The sequence below is a fragment of the Coenobita brevimanus genome, chromosome 17, assembly GCF_032717465.1.
Source record: "Coenobita brevimanus isolate Jiangsu-jjx chromosome 17, ASM3271746v2, whole genome shotgun sequence".
NCBI lineage: Eukaryota > Metazoa > Arthropoda > Malacostraca > Decapoda > Coenobitidae > Coenobita > Coenobita brevimanus.
The window spans coordinates 614,773-638,057 of record NC_136970.1 but is presented as its reverse complement, the minus strand read 5'-3'; the positions used below and the strand labels follow the sequence as shown (position 1 = coordinate 638,057).

At 41.4% G+C, this 23,285-nt stretch overlaps 1 protein-coding gene across 1 annotated transcript; it reads left to right on the top strand.

Annotated features, from left to right (window-relative positions):
* The first annotated feature begins 197 nt into the window (after window positions 1-197).
* On the top strand, window positions 198-5,483 carry RpL18 (ribosomal protein L18). Its single transcript, XM_080265849.1, has 5 exons — window positions 198-243; window positions 379-465; window positions 2,601-2,807; window positions 3,903-4,026; window positions 5,294-5,483. The coding sequence occupies exons 1-5, from the start codon at window positions 241-243 to the stop codon at window positions 5,437-5,439; spliced, it is 567 nt and encodes a 188-aa protein (XP_080121975.1). The 5' UTR covers window positions 198-240; the 3' UTR covers window positions 5,440-5,483.
* Window positions 5,484-23,285: the final 17,802 nt, after the last annotated feature.

Genomic DNA, 23,285 nt, shown 5'->3' with positions numbered 1-23,285 from the left:
TGCCGCTAACTATCCTGAGATCTAGCAAAGAGTACTAAAGTTGACCGGGGGAAAAAAAGAAAAGTTTTCAAACAAATCTTACACATAACCCATATAAATTTTTTATATCAATACCAAAAAAAACATAGTAGTATGTACTTTACTCTAAAAAAAAAAATGTATTTCAATTTTTAACACTGAGCCCTCTGGTGGCCGTTCTTCCCACAAACCTCTTCTCTCTCCTTCACATCCTCGGCCGCTATGGTGAGCTGATTGGATGCAGTGTTGATTATTTATCCAGCTAAATCATGAATATCTGCCCGTTTATTGCCGTTATACATGAGAAACATAACCGTATGGTGTCTGTGTAAGTGACCTAATCCCTGTATCTATTTGCAGGGGAAAGATATATCGCATAAACACGATCGGAAAGTGGTGCGGCGAGAGCCCAAGTCGCAGGATGTTTACCTGAGGCTGCTCGTGAAGGTGGGTGTCATGTATAGTCATTTTCTCTCCATATATTGCAAGCAGATAAATGAATATGGTTGTATATGGCCAGGGGCTATTAAATAAATAGCTATTTTGTGAAGGGGATGGTTAGTTACGCATTGGCTCATGGGTGAGTGGATGTTTTGATTGCCTGGTCCACGCAGGCCAAGGTGCCACTTACAGTATAGTAACTTGGGCCACACCTATTAATGGCAGATGAATTGAATATGGTTGTATTTGGCCAGAAACTTATAAATTTATTGAATACATTGCTCATGGGGTAATTGGTAATACATTGGCCAAGTGGTGCCAGTGAATGTTTTGATGTCCAAATCCACGCATTGCTGTTTTGGTAAAAGGAGAAAGCAAGGATACATGTTTGATATTTGACTAGTTTCACACATAGATATGCCCATATTTTACGTACTTATATTAAGGTTGAACATAGTTTGCAGTTGATTTTGTTACAGTACTACTACAGTGCTCATTTGTCTGCTTATACTGGCTGTTTTAGAAAATGCAAAGATGTGGATCGAAGGATGCTAAAGGAACCGAGTAATGCCAAGGGTAGGGACAAAGCATGCCCAAAAGGGGCATTCGAGAAAAAAAATGAAAAACTATCAAATTATTCAGTGGACCAAGACTCAGGCAAACACGGCTGGTGAGCTCTCCCTACAACCGTCGAAGCCTGAATGACATTATGTTGGCAGTAGATTTTAGGAAGAAAATGTAGTAGAGCTTCCATTAACAAATTAAGAAAAATTTGATGTTAAGAACATAAAGAAGAGAGGCTAAATGCAGTAGGTCATTTGGTCTGTGCCACGTAGGTTAGGTCTGCTGACATCAGTGATAATGACCTACTGGAGATGACATCGATTTGGACCCTGAAGCCTGATCCCAATTGTCCTGAAGTCAGCTGGTTAGGTTGGAACTGATTAGGGCAGGATAGCTTTGTAGGCAAAATAATAAAAATTAACCTTGGGGCTGAACAGACCTGAAAGACCAACATTGTGGACAGCCACAGTGTAAAATTGAAGTTGTATAATTAATAGCTTCATAGTTATGCATTTTTGCAACCTTTTAAAGCGACCACTATGATCAGGCTCTATTTAAAGGGAAACATTGTTAATTTCATACATTTTAACAGATTTTAAATTACAGTGTTTAACAGTTGTATCAAGTAACCTGGACGAGGGTGACCACAATGTCTTTTAACATCCCATCAAATAATTTTGTAAGGAGACTACAAAGAGTGCATAGCAGTGCGTCAGTTTTGTAGGTGCTCTGTTACAGGCCTTTTTTAGTTATAATTTACTCCACTGGATTTTATCATAAAACTTGTTGTCCCCAGATAACAAGACATTGGGCACCCAGCAGTTTAGGGCAGTTATTGACTACCCGTAGTTGACACTCATAACTAATAATTATAATGGATGGTTATTTACTAATTAATTTTTTTATGATTATTGATGTTATTTCATGGGTCAGTGTTTGGGAATGCCAATCAGTTTCTTCATGGCATCCCATGCCCAAACTTTATCTTACCTTACCAAACTAAGCATATCTTACACAATCTAACCTACAAACGATGCAGATACACCATAGGTAATCCCTCCTCTTAGGCTGATCTGCTGTATTCAGCATTTCAGTTGTCACCGAGGGAGAGAGTAAAGTACCATAGTCACTAGGGTGATTGATTTTGTCAGTAGTCAGTCGTCTGGTATGCTTGGTATACATTTTCACTCCCCCCCCCCCCCTGCATTTTCCTCCACCTTTGAGATTGATAGTAATGAAACTAATTTTGTTATTCCTTGCTCACTGAAAACATATTCTGTAATGTTTCTTATTGTTCCAACAGTACCAATTCCTTAATTACTGATGATACAACTTTGTAATAGTTCTGTAGTGCATCCTTGCATACTGGTGATAATTGCAGCTCATGTATGGTACAATATATAGGGTATAGCCTATATGTGCATACAGTATACTAGTTCCTCACTTGGTGATGGTAAATCCTTAGTTACTTTATTTTAAAACAGTTGCAGGGTACCACTTCTGATAATGCAGCTGTCCTGCTACTTCGTGTGGCACGTGCTGTTAATAGAATATTTGTGTAACTTTTTATTTTTCAGCTTTACCGTTTCCTGGCTCGCCGCACTGATGCCAAGTTCAACAAGGTGATCCTGAAGCGACTGTTTATGTCGCGCATCCACAGGCCACCTCTCTCCCTGTCCCACCTGATACGCCTGTACACCAAACCTGGCCGCAAGGGCAAGCTCGTTTGTGTTGTGGGTTCAATCACAGATGACCTCCGCACCTTTGAAGTGCCTAAAATGACGGTGAGTTGTAAGTGGTTGTGGGTAAAAGTCTGGCTGATTTGTAGGACTCCTGGTTAAGTCATTGTGGTCCAGTAAGTTTTTGCTCATTGGGCACAGATAAATGACCTCAGCACCTTTGAAATACCCTGGAGAGTTGTGATAGGATGGGTGGGATGTTTTGAGCAAATCCAGTAATTCAGGCTGTTGTGTTCAGTCTCAGTGGAGGATTGCATCATCAGTATTATATTGATTTTGTAAACATACAGGAGAACGTACTGTAGGCAAATGTAAATTTATAAAAGGTGCTACTTAACCATTGAATGTGCAGCCATTATATTGGCTTCAGAAAGGAACTTTGGAACATGCTTTTGATTTACATGTTAATTAGCTGAAGTACTGTACTCTTTAACTCAGTTCTTGAGCAACTAAGTGAAATCCTGGTGAAATATTTATAAATAGTACCAGTAGGCTGTATGTTATAGTAGTACTGGGTATGTGCGCATTGGTTTATCCCCTTTATTTTGCTGATTTGCTGGTGTAGCATTTCAGTTATACGCGGGGGATAGAGAAGTGAGCTTGCAGGCCGTTAGGAGGGCTGATATTATATTATCAGTCTTCCGGATTTATCTGCACACATTTTTATATGCATTTTGCGTAGGGCACCCTTTTATATTATCCTGTTAAAAGAAAGTTATCCAAGTTACAAGACTGATTTGCCAGTGTGCCCCTAACTGCAGTAGCAGTTCTCAGTGTTGATATTTTGGCATACATCCATGATAAAGAGGACTCCAAGCTCATTGGGTAAAAAAAAAAAAAACCTCTTCCATCATCTAGGGATGAGATGAAGCAGGGTCCAGAGAGCATGAAAAACTAGCCGAAAGTCTGCCTACTTAATTAGGCCACACTCTTTCACTCATCATTCAACCCCCCAGAAACTTGACTGTCCCCACAGGCATAAACATCCACACATACACGCTTCATACCACCCACGATACTACACCAGTACGTCAGTCTGACGACTGTCACCTTGCTTTCAGTGAAATAAAACTTATAACAAGAAATAGGTAGCAAAAAAGGGTGACTTAGAATACGTAATCCGTGTATTTTCTTTTCCAGGTGTGTGCACTGCGTGTGACTCGTCGTGCACGTGCACGTATTGAGAAGGCTGGTGGGGAAGTGATTACCTTTGACGTCCTTGCACGACGCTCACCTCTTGGCAAAAACACACTTCTCATTCAGGGTGTGTACATTGTCAGTTGTTCAGTTTCTCTCAGGGTTCTACTTGCACCATCTTTATTTGGAAATAAGGATCACAATGATCATACTCCCCCAACCCCTCTCTCTCCTTCTGTCCCTTTCCTTTGACCTGCCCTCCATTTCCTTGCTTACTGCAGTCTTCTTATTGAGGGTGTGTGTGTTTTGTTTTAATATTATCGTTTACTCTTCATGCTTCACTTTCCTTACTCCTTTCCTTGTCTTTCCAATTCATCAGTGCTGTACACCGTATTTTAACTTGGTTCCTCATCCACTCACTTCTCTCCTTCCATTCTCTCCCTTTGCCCCTCCTTTCTTTCCCCAACCTCTCACTCTCCTTCCCTTCCCATTCCTTTGTCTAGTTCCTATCTTACATGGCCACATTCAGACTTGCCAGGAATCAAAATACGATACCAGTACGTTTATCAAGCATTACAAGTGCGGAAATAGTACAGCACTGGTATAGATTGCTACATCCCTTTATTTTGCTGATCTGCCCTTACGACATTTCAGTTATACGCGAGGGAGAGAAAGTACTGCACGTGTTGTAAGGAAGATTACTTGTATCTGTAATCAGTCCTTACTTTATCTGCATACATTGTCTCTCCCCAAGGGATGAGCATTGCACGAAGGAGTTTTAGCACTTAAGCTGACATACTGTACAGGTATGAGACTATGATATAGGATGAGCAGTGGAAATGGGATTGTTGACATGTATGTCGTTTGAGGAAAGTGGGTAGGTTAAGGAATTGTGAGGTTCATTTAAAAAGGCAAAGCACAGAAGTGTGTGACTACCAAAGAGTATGTGCATAATTAGTATAGTCATGTGGGAGAGTGGTGAAAAGGGTATATCTGTGCTAGTTTGAAGGTGGGAGGAGGTGTGGTAGGCTAAGATGGATTGATAGGGTAAAGATGTGTGTGAAAGCAGTGCTTGGAGAGCAACAAGGCCTGGGATCTGACTTTGGAATGAGCTGCTAGTAAGAATTTGTGCAGGGGGTGCATGACAAGTTTGGCACCTCTTTTCTTTCCTAGTGAAGTGTTGTCAGATTGATGCTTGCTGACAGGTGGCATTGAATAGCAAGTGTGGATGTGTATACCTAGGAGGCAGAGATAGGATTCTGGCGACTTCATTAGTGAATGAATGGGTGTTTGACCCATTTAATTGAGCCAACTTTGCTCGCCCATTTTAGGGTGGAGAAAGATGTTTAGATGATATGAGAAGGTTGGATATAACTCTAAGTTATTGTTTCCAGGTAAGAGGAAAGCACGGGAGGCCTGCAAGAGGTTTGGTCCTGCACCAGGTCTGCCCCACAGCCACACCAAGCCTCTGGTGCGCAGCAAGGGACGCAAGTTTGAGAGAGCCCGAGGCAGGAGGTCCAGCTGTGGTTACAAGAAGTAGGGATAATGTCTTGACAGTAAATAAAGGAGAAAAAAAATCCATAAGAGTATTTTATCTCCTTTCCTTGCTTGTCATCATCCTTGAATCTCTCTCTCATGATATCAGAAATGGACTTCCATGGGAGATGTAAACTGATGACCTGGTGTTGACTGCAGAGAATGAATGAGGGGGAAAGAGAATGGGGCACAAGGGTTTGAGAGTAAATGCAAATACAGTAAAAGATAAGTGATGATATCTGGGCTGGTGGTGGTGGTACAGTGTGTGGCCATATGTGGTTTGCCACGGTGTGGGAAATAACTCCACTTTTGTGCACTGTTTGTGGTAAGTGGGTGCACAAGAGATGTATTAGATTTAGTCTGTGAAATAATGCTGACCGACTTCATGTGTGAGGTGTTGAAGAATGCATGCAGACATTATTAGTCATGTGTGACGTGTTATAGGGAGGGGGGTCTCCAAAAGAAGTATAGATTTCTGGAATACGTTGGAAGAGGATGTACAGGCAAAGATAATCCGTGTGTTTAAAACTAGATTAGAGAAACGCATATATGGAGGCAGGACAACAGTCTTAGCTCTAAATGTAAAAATACAAGTAGGCAAATATAACTAGGTAAAACACACAACAACTACTATTACTACTAATAATAATGAAATAAATCCAGATATTGTATAAGTTTCAATATCAATACCTCCTAGGCCTTGTTGTAAAATCCTGCTACTGTTAAATTTTCTGATGCTGGAAAAAAAATATATATTACTGTTACATTTTCTGCTGCTGGGAAAAAAAGAAGAAAAGTTGTAGATAGGGGAAAGAAGACACAATGGTTAGCTTAACTGATATGTTGAGTAAATGTCACCAAAGCATTTAAACTTTTAATACAGTATTTCTCAAATCAGGCTTCTGCTCCAGCCCTTCCAAGTTTAGTCTATAAAAAAAAAAAAAAAAAAAAAATTAAACTGACCTTGCCATATTAACATGACCTTTGAAGTTTTGTTCTATAAAAAAAAAATGGCTGACCCTCACCATTTCCCTGACACCTGGCTACAACTGAATAAAAACGGCCATACTATTGCACACAGACACATGACAGGTAAAACAATTACACCCACCATGATTTACAGCATGTATGGGTGTTAAACTCTGTTACACCTGTACTAAAACTGTGGACTATGGCCAAGAACACATCAGTTTCAACAGACACAAAAATGGGACCCTAAAACAATTTAATGAAATAAACATTATATTTATCTGCACTGGCCTTCCCATCATCCCTTACAGTCAGGCCAGTCTACAGGCTACAAAACATCTGTCAAGTTTTAGCTATCCAGTTTCAATATACTGTACTATTACAAAACTGAACAAGTATTTTATGTATTGTATTTAGTTTCCAAAAGTCTTTCAGTATTATGTGCCAAACTTACATTACGAGAATGGAAAGAAATAATGAGCCGACACCTGACTTTGTACAGGTATTCCTTGAGGAAGCTATTAAAACTTAAAAATATATATATTAGCTATACTGATGACTTCAATTTCAGTACCATCTCTGTGGTCTTAAAAGGCCTCCCCACCACCCCTTACAGCCATCCCTCTCCACTGGCAAAAATACTGAAGCATTTGCAGTAGGGCATGTACCAAGAATTTGTTATAGCTGAAGCAATCACAGTCAAGAACTATTTATGACTGAATAAATCATGAAATTAGTTAAAGATTAAACAATTACTGTATTAACATGAACTAATTATAACTAAAGACCTTGTTAACACATCTTGAAATTTTCCCCCAACTAATTATATGGCAAGACCAGAAAAAAGTTACGAGAACATACTTCAAAATTTTTGAGTGCAGCTAATATTTGACTTTAAAAAAACTTGAACAATGATTATCAACTTCTCAATGATAAAGACCAAAAGAAATAGATCACAACGCATACAATTTACTGAAAACTCTGAAAGAAAACAGCATCTACACTTGATGAAAGAACTATTATACACTTGCTTACCACTTTGAACCACTACATGCTTGAAGTATTAGTGAAGTGGCAACCAATCAATCACCTGGTAACTGTGTGAGAAGGGTGCAGGCATGAGGAGGAGGAGGTGGTGTACTTATCAGTTCCCCCAACACTCCACCTTTCCCAACTCCACCCCTATCGCACATACTGTACACTGCATCACCAACACTTCCCACATACAGTGTTCATAATTGGCAAGCAAGTGCATACTGCTGAACTTTCCTTGAGTGTAGCTACAGGCAAATACAAAGTTTTGCTTGCCACTGCAGTAACTACCTCTTTCTCACTGAAGTAGCAGGTGCCTGAATGAGACATGATGGACAAGTGCACATTATGACTCACGAGTGGATTATAATACCATAGTCCACTCAGACACATTCAAGCATCTATGAATCCAGCGATAGGCTTCTATAAGTGACAGGAGAGGTGAGCAAACTTTGGTATCTACCTGCACGCAAGAATTTCTTTAACAAGCATGCTCATTTCCGAACACTGCTACCTGTACAACACAATCAACAATCCTGTCCTTACAATATTAATGCCTAAACAACATTCAACATAAAGTACATATACCTGTACTTCTTTGTAATTACATGTACATTTACACTTACACATGATCACTTTCAGTTACCCATGCTAGGGGTCAGTAATAAGGCTTCTTTCTGGTTTCTGTGGTAAGCAAATATTAAGGCTGTGGCTATCCAAAGTTGGTAAATATTTAAGCTGTAAGTTACACAATACTATATTAGCTTAGTACTATAATCAAGAGTGGTGGCTTAATGGAGAGGGGAAAAAAAATCACATTTCATATTACTTAATCCTTTTAATCCCTTGGCATATTATATAAACTTTCTGTAGCTACCTCAAGTCAATCCTATTAAATTCAGGAAAGATTTTTTAACTGGAGGAGTTAGATGCAGCTGACATTTAACTCCTCAAGTGTGTAAAATCCTTCCCAATTTGAATATCTTTGTCTGGAGGTAGTAGGAACCCACCTTCAGAATGAATTATGAATTAAGTGATATCCAGAGAAACCAGAGTCAGCCTGTGCAGATTCGACCATACTCTGTGGACTAAGGGTTAAAACTACTCTACAGTGCAGTTCTAGCATGGGTAAGAGACTGTGGCCATTTGTTTGGAAGCAAGATCAATAAAACAATGTGTATATATATACCTTTCACAATCAGGCAACTAAAAATACAGACTAAGAAAAAACTTAACCTAAAACATGCACAGTACAAAAGTTTTAAAATTTCAGTCAATAAAAAATTTACACTAACAAAAAATTTAACCTAAAATATGTACAAAGGAACTATTAAAGTGCATGAGGTCCTTGCTGTGTAAGGGTTACTTTCCAAAAATATTAACTTGTTCATACAGCAAGTACTGTAATCCAAAATGGGAGTGCTGGTAAAACTGCTCTGTTAGTTGCAATGGAAATAAGCAATTTTTGTGTACTGTGGACTTTGGAGGAAAGAAAGAAAGAAAAAAAGAAAAAGTGACAGGACCTTAATGAATGCACACTTCTGTATGATGCTTGACCACTCCATTATGTATTTTCCACAGCTCACTCAAATTTCCTGCCTAAATGCATTGTGGAGGTATTGTAAGTTTGTGTGTGCCACCAACTAGCAAACAACCACGCAGTGTGGTGCAGGAACAAGCTATGCCAGCAGGCAAATGGTAAGATACAGGGTCTTACAAGTCCTTTACTTCCATCAACACGGCACCAACACACCTGTAAAATAAAATATATAAAAAAATTTAATGATTTCTCTATATACCCAGTTTACATAATCAAGCCACTAAAAGACCAAGAAGGTATACAGCTAAATTAGAAGTTTGTTTTACTCTAACATATACAGAGACCACTAACCAGATGCAGGACCTTCAATCCCATGGCAGCTCTCCATGTCCCAACTGAGCCATTTCCCTGCACAATCTCCAAGGTCATAGATCTCCACACAAAACCTCACTCCCGTCTTCCTCAGTCTGCCTTTGAGCACTCTTCCCTTCACATTCACACCTGTGACCCTCAGCAGACATACTCCCCCTCCTCAAAACGTCCAAAACATGTGAACCTACACCAGTTTCCATCAGCTATGATTTCTTAAATCATATCTCTTACAGTACTGCCATTTCTATCACTCAGTGGGACCCTACTTATCTCAACACTCATTTCTAATGCATCCCAATCTGCATACAGTGTAATCTCTACTTACAGGCCAAGTCTTACTGCCATATAATGCAACACTTCTCATGTGCTTTGTAGGTAGTGGCTACCCTTATTCAAAGAGCCCTTTCATGATCAGAGGAGACAACATTTCCCTAAATGTCTTACATTCAATTTTTACTCAAGCACTGCAACTTGTACCAACTCCTCCTCCTGCTCTCAAGATGTCCCCCCATATAACAAAACTCCTCCATGTATTCCTAGTGGATGTCTCCCCATTCATAATTATCCACTCTTACCACAACAAAACACTTCCACACATTCCAGCATATTCATTCACATTATTATCAAGTACAAGGATACTCATCAATAACTTCAGCCACAACATCCACAAGTTCATCCCAGAACTGATCTTATCATCTTCTCATTCAGTCCACATTTGAGAGTGTAGGCTGAGACCACAACTACAATGCTCTTATAATGGCCATTTTCAGAGGTGATTACATCAGGCCATACCTCAATCTTCAGTCCATCATCCACCTAGTTCTCAGCTTACAACATGCCTATACCACCACCAACTTTAGCAACCCCACACTAACATAATATATACATGGCATTAATAGCTAATACATTTAATCTTGAAGTTGATATAACAAAACTATGTTTATATTTAGAGAGTAACATTGTTTGTAAAGTGGAGCTATACACACCTCACAAATTAAGTTGTATCAGATATCTTTGCTTGAAGACTTCAGTTCCATTCTGCACTGCCTCTAGTAACTGATGGCCTCATTGACAACTGCTCTAGAACTACAGTAGGTCACCACAGCAGAAGCATCCAGAAGCACCACCACTTCAATCCAACTGCAGTTAACTGGTACACATCACCACTGGACTAACCATCTGCTGCACTAGGCCACCAGCGCCATATCCTGTCTAACTGTAGAACTTACACTGAAACTACTGTATACGCTACTAAAATTATTGTTAAAAGTTAAAAACATTTAATTTTCCTTTCATAAATTAAAGCCTGAAGTTTGACATTTAACAGTAAAATTCTGGCTGGTTATCTGAAGGCACTCCATATGTCAACCGAACTACATGAAAAGCCATGACACAGTGGATATGACTATGTCCATCCACCAATATAGACTCTTTATTACCTTTAAAACACAAATACTTGCAAAACTATGGCCAAGCACAAGCATAAGAATGATGTACTATTAAAAATGGCCATGCACAAGAATGCTGTACTGTTAAAAATGCTCAATTTTTAAAATAACTTAGATAGTCTAGCTTTAATGTGACTGCAAAACTAAAAATATTCAGATTTTACTTAACTGTCAAACACTGGTGGTCTGTGGTCTCTCCAGCTCTTCTTCTGTATCCCGGAGTCTCTTGATGCAGCCGATGCCTATCAAACTCAGCAGTTTATCTCACTACCAGCACCCTCTCCCTTCACTGCCTCTCTCGCCACAATCTCCTCCAAGTCTCTCCTACCACAGCTTGCTCTACATCTCTCTCACCACAACCTCCACCGCATCTCTCTCACCACAACCTCCACCGCATCTCTCTCACCACAACCTCCACCGCATCTCTCTCACCACAACCTCCACTGCATCTCTCTCACCACAACCTCTGCTGCGTCTCTCTCACCACAGTCTTTGCTGTCTCTCTCACCATGGCCTCTGCTGTCTCTCTCCCACCACAACCTCCGCCCCGTCTCTCCCACCACGATCTTTGCTGTCTCTCTCTCACCACGGCCTCCACCCCGTCTCTCCCACCACGGCCTCCACCGTATCTGTCTCACCACAACCCCTACCATGTTTTTCACACCACAACCTCCACTGCGTCTCTCCCACCACAGCCCCCAATGCCTCTCACCACAACCCCCGCCACATCTCTCTCACCACAATCCCTGCCGTGTCTCTCTCACCACAACCCCCGCTGCACGTCTCTCACCACAACCCCTGCCATATCTCTCTCCCCACAACCTCCACTGTGTCTCTCTCATCGCAACCCCCGCTGCGCCTCCCTCACCACAACTCCCACCACGCCTCTCTTACCACAACCCCTGGCGTGCCTCTCTCACCACAACCCCCTGCCACGTCTCTCACCACAACCCCTGCCGCCGTCTCTCACCACAACCCCCGCCGCATCTCTCTCACCACAACCTCCGCCGCGTCTCTCACCACAACCCCCGCCGCGTCTCTCTCACCACAACCTCCGCCACGTCTCTCACCACAACCCCTGCCGCCGTCTCTCACCACAACCCCTGCCGCCGTCTCTCACCACAACCCCTGCCGCCGTCTCTCACCACAACCCCTGCCGCCGTCTCTCACCACAACCCCTGCCGAATCTCTCACCACAACCCCTGCCGCCGTCTCTCACCACAACCCCTGCCGAATCTCTCACCACAACCCCTGCCGAATCTCTCACCACAACCCCTGCCGAATCTCTCACCACAACCCCTGCCGAATCTCTCACCACAACCCCTGCCGAATCTCTCACCACAACCCCTGCCGAATCTCTCACCACAACCCCCACCCCGGATTGCTGAAGGTTTACTCAGCCTGTAGTCCACCAAGTTCATGTTCAGGTGAGCCCTGGGCCATCCCAACCTGAATACTTTGTACTAGTATACATCTCCAAACTCCCTATTCCCTGAGAGGAAGATTGCGGGCTGCAGGAAAAGCATAAAACTTCAGCCTGCAGTCCACAGCGTTTGTCAGGATGAGCCTGGGGTCATACCAACTTGAATGCTGCTACCTCTTGCTGGGTGACCTTTCCTGTAACCTTACAAAACCAGCAGCAGTGCCTCCAAAGCCTCGAACACACACACACCTTCCTGTGGGAGATACTAGAGGAAGACGTGTTATTCATGTTCGTGGTAGAACGTCAAGCATCCTAACGGCCCTAACCAAGAACGAAATTAATGCCAACACTCACCACCCGGACGATACGTGGCTCCAGCGCTGACTTGGAGGGTGGCTCCCGCGGAGTTAAATATTTTTTACCTGTAAAGAAAGAGAAAATCACATTAATAAGAGCTTCCTGAAAAATTACCACAAGCTTTTACCCTAAAATGCAGGCATATAAGTACATCTTGTGCTTCAGTTTTTCAAATAACTACCATATACATTTTTTTTATTCATAAACCTGTAACTCTTTCAATGTAATACTGATGTCAGGTGACCACACTGAGTGACAAGCCAAATGGTTTCCTGTAAACCAGGATACCAACTGGTACACCATACAACCAAATGATGCTTGGTGGTTTAGTGGGAACTGGAATTGGACTGTGCCTGTAATGGTTAATATCCAAAGGGTGAACTGAGATTAATGTTCATTATAATGTCACTTGTCGATGAGTGAGGCTGATTACCTTGTTGCAAATGTCTTAGTACCCTAGCCCCTTGTTCCTACACTCCTGATGAGGCTGAAAAGGATTGGATGGTGAGTGGATGGTAGTTTTACATTTTAGAGGGCTTTCCAGTAAGTTTTAGGCTTTGATTATCATCTGTTTTCTACTGGTCAGGTTCTGGACCAGGCTGTTGGGTGGGCGTGTTTAAAAGCTGCAAAGGTGACCAAGTACAGGCAACAAAACTTCAAGCAACTGTACACACCAGAACTATGCAGCTGGCAAAACTCTTTTTGACTTTGAAACAGGCCACCTTCTGCAACAATAATGTATCAGAAATGTTCAGATAGCTAGCTCCTGGTATTCTTAGGTCCTACAATACCAACTGGATGCATTACCAATATAGATGAAAACAACATCCCATTATGACTTGTTTTCTAGCTTTCAGGGTACACTCTTCAGTGGATCAAAGTGCACAAGTGAGTTTGTAAACCACAGACTGTCCTAACCAAAAGCTACTGACAATTAACTTTAAATTATGGTACAACAGGTCCTCTGCAGAACTGGACCTCCTTTGAGGAAATCATAGTCATTATCTACCCTTCTTTTTTCATTCATTCATTCATTCATTGCCAGACGCCAAGTATCCCAAACAGGGTGGCCAAGGGCTCAGAGTTAATTGTTTTACAGGGAGGGGCACTAATCCTCCACCAACCCCACTTGACATGGTAAATAATAAACTGGGAACATACAGTGACAGCAGAATATGTCAGTGTTGAAGAGTTACATAGTACAGTACTCATTACGTTTCCAACTATCACGCTGTTAAAGAACTGGGGAATCATAAGAAGTGACTCAGTGAAAACAAATGATTGCAAATATTAGCACCTATTTTAAATGTCTACAATGGAAATACTGGAGTACATTCTGGGCATTGCAGTTCAATGTGAATGTAGTAACTCTGGCCATCACTCACTCCACTATACAGCAATTCCTGGCTACATCAAATCACAGTAAACCAATTTTCAGTCATACTAACCACTGTGCAGCTATAAACAAATCAAGTACGGTAATACAAGGCCAATTTATTGAGGTGATGAAGACAAATGGCCACATGAACAGTATCAATAAAAAGTAGTTTCTGTTGTTGTTTTTTTATTTTGCTTTTACTCATTAAGAATATTTATCTACACCACATCAAGGTACAAAAGTAATAACCAACAGAAAATTGAAATACAAGTGTGAAAATGTTTAAGTCTGTTGGGTATCCACACACCAATACCGAGTGAAAATTGAACATGCATGTCATAACAGTCCCCACTAACAAACATCAGCTACACCAAATTATCAGCTTTAACATCAGCCTTTCCCCCAGTTAGCTCAGTTATATCACAGGTCTGCTGTATTTTGCTTTTATGAATCCAGTTTTAACTACTGCCCCTTTTCTGGTCTCTGGTAATTGTTTTTCATCATTGCTGCCATGTAAAGAACCCCAATTTTTACCTCAGTGCATGTTTACTACAGTACTGTAAAACATCTGCATCCACCATGTCTATTTCTGCCATGAGTTTCATTTTTAAAGTTCTGCCTCTTTGCAGTTGCTCAGTGATATTCGCTTTTTTTCTTTTTTTACTGAAACTGGTTGTATTAAAACATATAATCTGTGACACCCCTTGCTTGCTCCTGCAAACCCCCTGACAATGGATGGCTATGACAAGAGCAGCTCCAGGCTACCTTACCCTCGCACACCTTTCTCTCGCACTAACATTCCTCTTTCCATTCATTCATCAATGTATTGTTCCACTCTTCCTCCTCAGCATAAAGTCTGCCTCTACCAACACTGCCTTCTATCACTTCCACGTATTTTCTTTGTTCCCCTATCAATATGCATTCTTTACACATATCCATACCATCTCAATGTATTCCTTTTTATCCCCTCAGCAAATCCACACCTGACTCCCTATACCCTTTTCTTCAATTCCATATACCTGTGAATTTGACATTATGGTACTTTCACCCTCCATCCTCCCCATGCCTGCAACCACCCTTTGGTCATTTCAACAGCATGCAACACAGACAGCTCTCTCTATCAGTCACTGCCCACATTTCACTACCATAAAAAGTGTCAGTAAAAGACACTTATACTGGACTCTCTTAACCTCAGTGCTAACTCTTCTACCCTTCACAATACAACTAGGCTCTCCGCTCTTCTCCCCTGATGTGGTCTGTCTTTAACCTCACCCTCCCTTTTGCCATATTTACACAATGCAGCTCCCAGATACTTAAAACTATCAACATCCTCAAGTATCTCACCTCCCATATGGACCCTGCAACTAGACCGAGGATGAGGTGGAGGGATGGAGTTGAGAGGTATATGAGGGAAGGGGGGGTGAGTTGGGGGGAGGGGAGTCAAATGGTGGGTGACAGAGTGACTTGGAGGCGTTTTGTCTGTGGCCACCCTTTGCGGGATTAGGGCGTCGGGCTATAGATAGATAGATAGAGACAGAACTATTTCCTCTCTATTTCCTGCACTGCCTGCCAAAATATGCAGCATCATACTCTTTCCTTTCACATACCATTATCTAACATTTCTTCACACTCACTTTCTATTTTTCTTCTTGTGGAGACTCAAACTCATTCACTAGTTATTGCAAGTCACTTTCAGCCATCAAAACAGCATCACCAGCATACAAGTAGATTACAAGACGCCATTCACTTTATCTTCAGTTTTGCTCTACTCCATCCATATATGTATTGAACAACCTCAGTAACACGACACATCCCTGCCTTACACCTACATTAATTCTAAAACGATAACTCCAATCATAAAACTTTGCAGTACTCCAATCATAAAACTTTACTGGCCTCAACAAACTTCCTCCTACCCCATATACACCTAACACATCCCATAATCCTTCCTAGTCCACCCTATTGTTACTGTTAAGTCTCCTCTAAGTCTACAGAAGCAACATACAGCCTCTTACTCTTTGCAGTGTACTTCTCCACCAAAGCTCTCATGGTAAATATCGGGACTACATATCCCCTAACCTTGCTAAAACTACTCCATTCCTCACTTACATTATCTTCTGTTATATTTATGCACTCTCTCTAAGCATCCTACCACACATCTTTCCTGGTGGGGTACATTCAATAAACTAATCCCTCTATGATTCTTACAGTCTTCCTTACCCAAATTTCTTTCACATAATGGAACTATTATTGCTATCCTCCAGTCTTCTGGAACTTTCCTTTCCTCATGCCAGTCTACAGTCTACACACACTGTACATGACAGCCTCATCACCACCATGCTTCTGTATTTCTTCACTACTGCCATCCAACAGGGACCCGTTATGCTGGATCTTGGTCAGTATGTATGAAAACGGTCCAGCACGTACCGTGTGGGACAAGTTATACAATGTCAATAAATCAATACTGTATGGGGTTGGCCTATGTTCCTTGATAAATCCATTATCCAATCCTACGTTGCCCCATGAGGAGCGTCCACACTGATCCCGTGTTAGACAGACAACAGTACAGTATACAATTCCTCAATATGTGACTGGCTTTTACTTGACGCAACCCGATTGCATACCTGGTTGTACCTGTACCTAACATAAACTAAAATATATACTGAATGAATTCTGGAGGCTCTATTTATTGATATATATTTCTTAACCTACCAGGGGCATACAGGCTCCATTCTCCCATGCTTCACTATTATCTCCCAACATATAAGGCAAGGGAGACGATCGAGTCTCACGGTTCCCTGAGTGGAACTATGTGGGCAATCAACCCCAGTCACCCCTCAAATATAAACCCTTATAAGCTCCACCTTGCTGGAATGCCTTATCCCACTGGACCACAAGGTATCATTCGGTTACATGGTTACCCTCCAACACTGTAAATGGTTTCCTGGGTTACTGCAATCATCTGACTTGGTACTAAGAACAATCATCTGACAGCTGTACAACACCGAATGGATGGTGGCCACTCCCATTTACCATAACCCCAAAAGGTTTTAGTTTACAAACTCACTCTCGAATATATCCATAAACTAACATTAACTTTTTCTTTTATGGCACTTTCTCTGCAAAGTGGATAAAAATTCGAACTGGGGGAGGGGGTGCCCGAGGGAGAGAAGCTCTAAGCAGTTGTCAGTTGCGAAAAAAAAATGACACATTTGAACGTAAAAACAAGAAAGGACTTGTAAACCTTTGCTGCAAAATGACAACCATCGCATCACGTTAGTTGCCTGCATTTCTCATATATCACAAACTAAACTTCAACAACAATAGACCTATCCCAACATCCAGTGTTACATGACCCACTAATGAGACTGGGCTGTAACTTGCTTTACTCATCACTTTAACTTGGCCTAAAATTGAGATGTCTCCATTTGAAAGATTGCATTTAAAATGAGGTTAACTAAAAAAAATAGCTCTTGAAAGTTAAGTCGTAATATTGTATGATTTTGTCACTGTGCTACGTGAAATACGCTGCAAATGGACGAAAATCAGAAAGCTTATCTCATACGAAATTCTGGGCCAAGTTACAGTGAACAAACTTTAAACACGTAAGTATTCTCACCTTATACGAAGCGACGAGGCGTGTTGGATTGAGCGATGGGCATCACCGGTGAACCAAGGAGACCCCCTTGCCGGTGACGCCAACCCGCCGGCGCGGCGCCGTGGTAACTGCAACACAATTCAAAGTTAAAGTAAGTCTTCAAAACAACCATATCCATCAAAAATAACGCATTCAACTAACCAGGCATCGAATCTGGAAGTAAATGTAAAATTATAATGAAAATGACATTCAATACTTACCACTTTTTAAGGAGACTTAAGACTGGGAACGCGCCACGAACTTCCTCACTTAGCCGATGCCTCGAGGACAATGAGGTACCTTGGGCGACCGTGCCAGAAGTCGGCGCGCTACGGGGCTCGTAATGGCATTTTCAGGCTGTACAGACATTTTGGTAGTATAATTTTGTAATCTGTATGTGCCTTATGTGATCACAGTTCATTGTATTAACCTCGAATTAGCCACAGAACCTTAGATTGCCAGTAAGACGAAAATTTCGCATGGCTAGGAGACGGTGCGAGGCTAGGCAGGCAGCGTTGCAAAGGTCGATGAGTGCTACTACAAGGATTACCCAGTAAAAAAGATATTAAAACTACAGTTTTAAAGAACTATATGTACCTTGTATGGTAAACATTTAATGCAGATTCCTGGGATTAACCTCGGAACTTTGAATTGTCAATAAAACGAAAATTTCACTTGGTTGAGTGGAGATATGACGCGGCAAGAGGTTGTGGGAGGGAAGGTGCTCACGACCAAAGCAATTAGTCAGCTACAAGGAGACTAACGCTATATTCTTGAGATCTGTATGTACCTTGTATAATAAAGATCTTCAAAAGCATCTGGTCATTAGCCATAAGACCTGCCATTGCCTCTAAGATAAAATTAGTCTAATCGGGAGGCGGTGAAGGCACACACATGCATGTTCCTGGTTCCCACAAGGTTGTTAGAAGGCCACAAGAAACTACCTGAACATAGTACTATAGCCTTCTGTACACATTTGCGCTATAAAGTTAAGTACAATATCCTGAAATCGGTCATTAAGCCTATATATTGCCCATAAACTGAAAGTAGTCAGTCGGGAGGCGATGCGAGGCTAGAGGATAGGTAAGACCATGTAACCCACCATCCCTCCCCTCCCCGCACTTAGTATAGGTTAACCAACGGGTATTAAAGTGATCATTAATTGCCGCTGCTATGCTGAACTACATTTGTCAATATACTGTTACGCCATATTAGTAATCAAATCCTTATACTGCCACTAAACTTGACTAAATTGACATGTAACCTAATTAAGCTTAATTGCAAATCTTTCCACTAGCTACCCAAAGTTGTAATGCAGACAAAGGAACTGGGAGAGAGGAGGGAGGAAATCTAGTGTTGGGGGTGGGGACGCGGAGGGGGTGAGGAGAGATAGAAAGATGTCATAGAAACCAACCTATTATCTTAACTAAAAAATACACCTAACCGGTTCTACATACCTATGCTTTAACACCATTTCCATATCCCACTCACCCTTCTTACTGCCCGGCCTCATTTCTTTCCCAACCAAACCCAAGATGTTAAAGAAGGGAGGCAGTTGGATGGAGCCCTGGAGGAATCGGGAGGAGAGGCGGGTGGAGGAAGGGGAGGAGGAAATAGTCAGTGTTACAAATGCTGCGTGTTGTCTTAACCTTGCATCAGACGCGCTAACCGATCCCTGTGAAAACAAGACACAGATATAACAATATCAACTTTCAATTCATCCTTTTCAGCTTGGGGACGTATTAATCATTTTATTCTACCCGCCTCATCATTTTGTGCAATGCGGGAGATCGCCTAGTAGTGAGTGCTATGCTAATAGCGATACCCAACCCTTGCCCGGTCCGCCAGGTTCACCTGGGCCTGTAGAGCAGACGCAAGAAATAAGCATGACATGACTTTTAATTTACTTTTTTACACATTACTGCTATGAAATCAATTATTATATCCTGGAAATGATCATTAAAGAAAATATTGGCAGTAAAATTATACGTTAGTTCAGCTGGAGGGTGGTGCGAGGCTGCACGAAGCTCCTCATGTCGCAGATCAACCTATCCCATATCCCAAAGCTGACCTTTGACGAACGGATATTTGATTCATTATTACCAGCACTAGCCTACATCTTGAAAATTAATGTACTGTTATTCCCTGGTATATCATTAAACCCACACTTTGCAAGTAAAATTGAAAGGTAGATTGAAATCCAGCTAGAAGTTTATTGGTGAGGCTATTTCTGCACATTCATCTTAACTAGGCCGAAATTTTAATCCTTTAGCAATTCATATCACGTAGCTCATTGGCGGAATAGTCCAGTGCTACGGCTCTACATCCTTTCCATAGCACTTCTTCGTGGCTAACATCATATTCTTGTGTTTATCTATAGTTACAACGCGACAGTCAAGAGAGATGTAGTATTAGGCAACTTAATGGCAGCAGCAGCAGCAGTAGTAGTAGTAGTAGTAGTAATAGTAGTAGTAGTTGTTGTTACTGTAGCCCCAGATTCATGATAGCCTGAACCCATGGACTGCAGGCTTCTGAAGTTCACATCCTTCATTCGGGGGTTGGGAGGGAGGGTGTTGAGGGACGTATGACGGGGCAGCGGAGCAGCATGGCTATATCAGTGCCACCACATGAAGGCACCACCCTCCAGCAACCAAGTTAAGATTAAAGGAGTGGAGTAAGGCAAAATATAGAAGAACAGGAATACACCACTAAAGTACTGCATTGGAAAAACAAAAATACAGTGCTAAATTTAGCAAGGCAATATTAAGTAAGAAAAACAATAGAACAGTACTAAATTCTTTATTCCAGTACATCTACATCAGTTATCCCTTTATTGCAAGGACTAGTGAAATGGGATAGATTTCTCGGCAAACCACGCATTATAGATTAATTTGGACTTGACAGGAAATAAGCTCACCTCCACACCAAACACATGCTGGTGCGGGTGGGACCTCCGCATCACTGTAACCTATAAAAACCCGTGTGATCCAGAATTTCGTCCTGTTGCAGCTTATTTCACGTGGCTCTATGACAAAACCAGACAGTACGACGGCCAAGCATCCTCTCCACAGCTCTTCTGTGTGACTAGTGCCATATTCTACCGTTAATCTATTGCTACAACTCAGCATTCAAGACGGGGAGATGGCAGTTCTAAGCCAAGTTAGAGTAAAAAGGATATAATATGGGTTACAGTAATTTAAACCTCCCGCCAGCACCCGCCCGCGTCTGGTGTGGATGAGACCTAACATTAAGGGAGCTGACATCATATACCTTAACCCCTCCAATCTTGTGACTTATTTTTCATCCTATTCTTTTAAACTACAAACAATTTTATTCATCTTAGGAACAGACCTGCACTGAGAGGTTCGGGCTCGTATTCTCGTTGGTTAAGGAAACTCCCAAACACCCTTTCCTCAGCGATTTATATTTGGATATGGGTGGTTAAGATCCTTTTGTAATTTACTTATGTAGAGTATGGCGATATTCGAAGGATATATGTAACAGAATAGGACAGTCAGGTGTAATAAACAAAATAAATCGCTTAGGAAATGGCATTAAGGAGCTTCCTTGACAATACACATTAATCCCAGCCACAGATGACTTCGATCCACGGCCCATATTCACATCGGTTAAGAAAGGTCCGTGACACCTATTCCTAAGCTATTTAATCGGCTTATTACACGTTACTGTCCTCTTCTGTGTATATAAATCCTTCGACCATCGCCATACTTTGCATAGATAACGTGCAAAAGGATGTTAACCAGCCGTATCCAAATATAATTCGCTAAGGAAGAGGTGTTAGGAAGCTTCCTTAACCGAAGAGAATACGGGCCTAAATACCATAATTGACACCGACATTATACACCATATAATTATAATGAAATGTGTTTATAGAGTAGGAAACTAATTACTGGCCCCCTAACACCTCATACTAAGCGATTTATTTTTCTCAGCACATCGTACCACCCTCTTATGTGTTGGCTGTCATTCTAACATCATCATACTCTGCATAAATGACGTGGAGAACTACTTTAACCAAATAACCGAAAATAAACCGCCAAGGAAGAGGTGTTAGGAAGTCTCGTAAACCGACCGGAATACGGGGTGGGAGAATTATTCAGAATTATACAAGTTACTGTATTTTCTTTGGCACAGCGAGAAGTCTAAGTTTACAAGTACACAGCATTATTAATTACTTTACTTTTTGGCCACAGTTAAAAACGTGGTATATATTGTACACCAACACTATTCAGTGTACAAGTAGTTCATTTTACGATACTGTACATCAACTCTTCATTTTTCACTTCCATTGTTTATTATTCAAAAGGAAGGTGTGTTAAGTTTGAAACGAATGTGTTTTGGGGGTGTGTTATCCCTTCATCCATGAGCCGAAGTAGGCTATCCGGCCGAAATGGTACGCAAGGGCTGCTGTTTTGAATAATGATGATGGTGGTCGTAGTAGTAGTAGTAGTAGTAGTAGTAACAATAATAATAATCATCATCATCATCATCCGGCCCTCCTTTCCCACTCAAGGGCAGGGTGAGGAGTAGCAATGTCCAGACAGCCCAAATTTGCCCAGTCCAATGGGCCACGCTTCCATTCACTCATCATTCAAGCCCCCGGAACCCTGGTTCTATCAGATACGCCAAAAACATTCACCACGTTCTGTAGCTTCACATAAAAGTATCCGATGATCATAATAATAATAATAATAATAATAATAATAATAATATAGTCTCGTCTCTCACACGACACATCCCTTACACTGTCCCATCTCAGCCTCAAGTCCACAGGGTGCGCAGCTGCATCAGGCCAAAGGGTATATTGATAAGCTCATATATTTCACTCACAAAAACCTAAACGAGAGAGAGAGAGAGAGAGAGAGAGAGAGAGAGAGAGAGAGAGAGAGAGAGAGAATACACAAAAAGTTTCTCCGGTTAACAAAATCGCGATACGAAAATTTAAATAAATTCTTGCATTCCTTATATCACACGCCACCGGACTGAAGGGGTTAAGATTTAGACAACTGCTAATAAATAAATAAATTAAGGAATAAATAACTTCTTAAATACACTGTTGTTTCCATTTAAAATATATATACAGTGTGGACCTAATGCAACCTCTCTCGTGGTGTGTACAGGCAGATGCAAAAGTATGTTCGTCTTTCCTGCCTCATCGTTGGAGTCAGGGATGAGATGTAATGGACAAGGATGCTTAGTGATGGTGGTGGTAATAGTAGTAGTAGTAGTTGTGATGGTACATGATGGTGGTGGTAGTAGTAGTAGTAGTAGTAGTAGTTGTGATGGTACATGATGGTGGTGGTAGTAGTAGTAGTAGTGGAAAAAGTTAGCCTTCTCCAGTCCACCATTCTCCTTTCGGGGGACAGGCAGGGATGAAAAAGAGGCAGGAGAGGCGAAAGTATTATTGTATTGGCCTGTACGTTTAGTAAATTATGTACATCTATCTAATCTCCATGTACATCTATTTAATCTTAATGTACAACCACATGCAAAAGTTTAGCGACACTGGCAGCATTTCCCTGTGCCTCTTATTTCTCATTCTTGCCCAGGCGACAGAGAGTATTCTTCCTTTTCACACTTTTTTGCTGTGTTTTTCATACTGACTTCCATATTTCTCATCCCATCTCCGACGACAGTGAGTATCCTACCTTCTCGTACCCCTTTCTTGCGTTT

Excerpts from the sequence above, each read along its gene's own strand:
- RpL18 (XM_080265849.1), top strand. Across the intron at positions 466-2,600 it reads ACCTGAGGCTGCTCGTGAAG|CTTTACCGTTTCCTGGCTCG; the intron begins GTGGGTGTCATG and ends TTTATTTTTCAG. Across the intron at positions 4,027-5,293 it reads AAACACACTTCTCATTCAGG|GTAAGAGGAAAGCACGGGAG; the intron begins GTGTGTACATTG and ends TATTGTTTCCAG.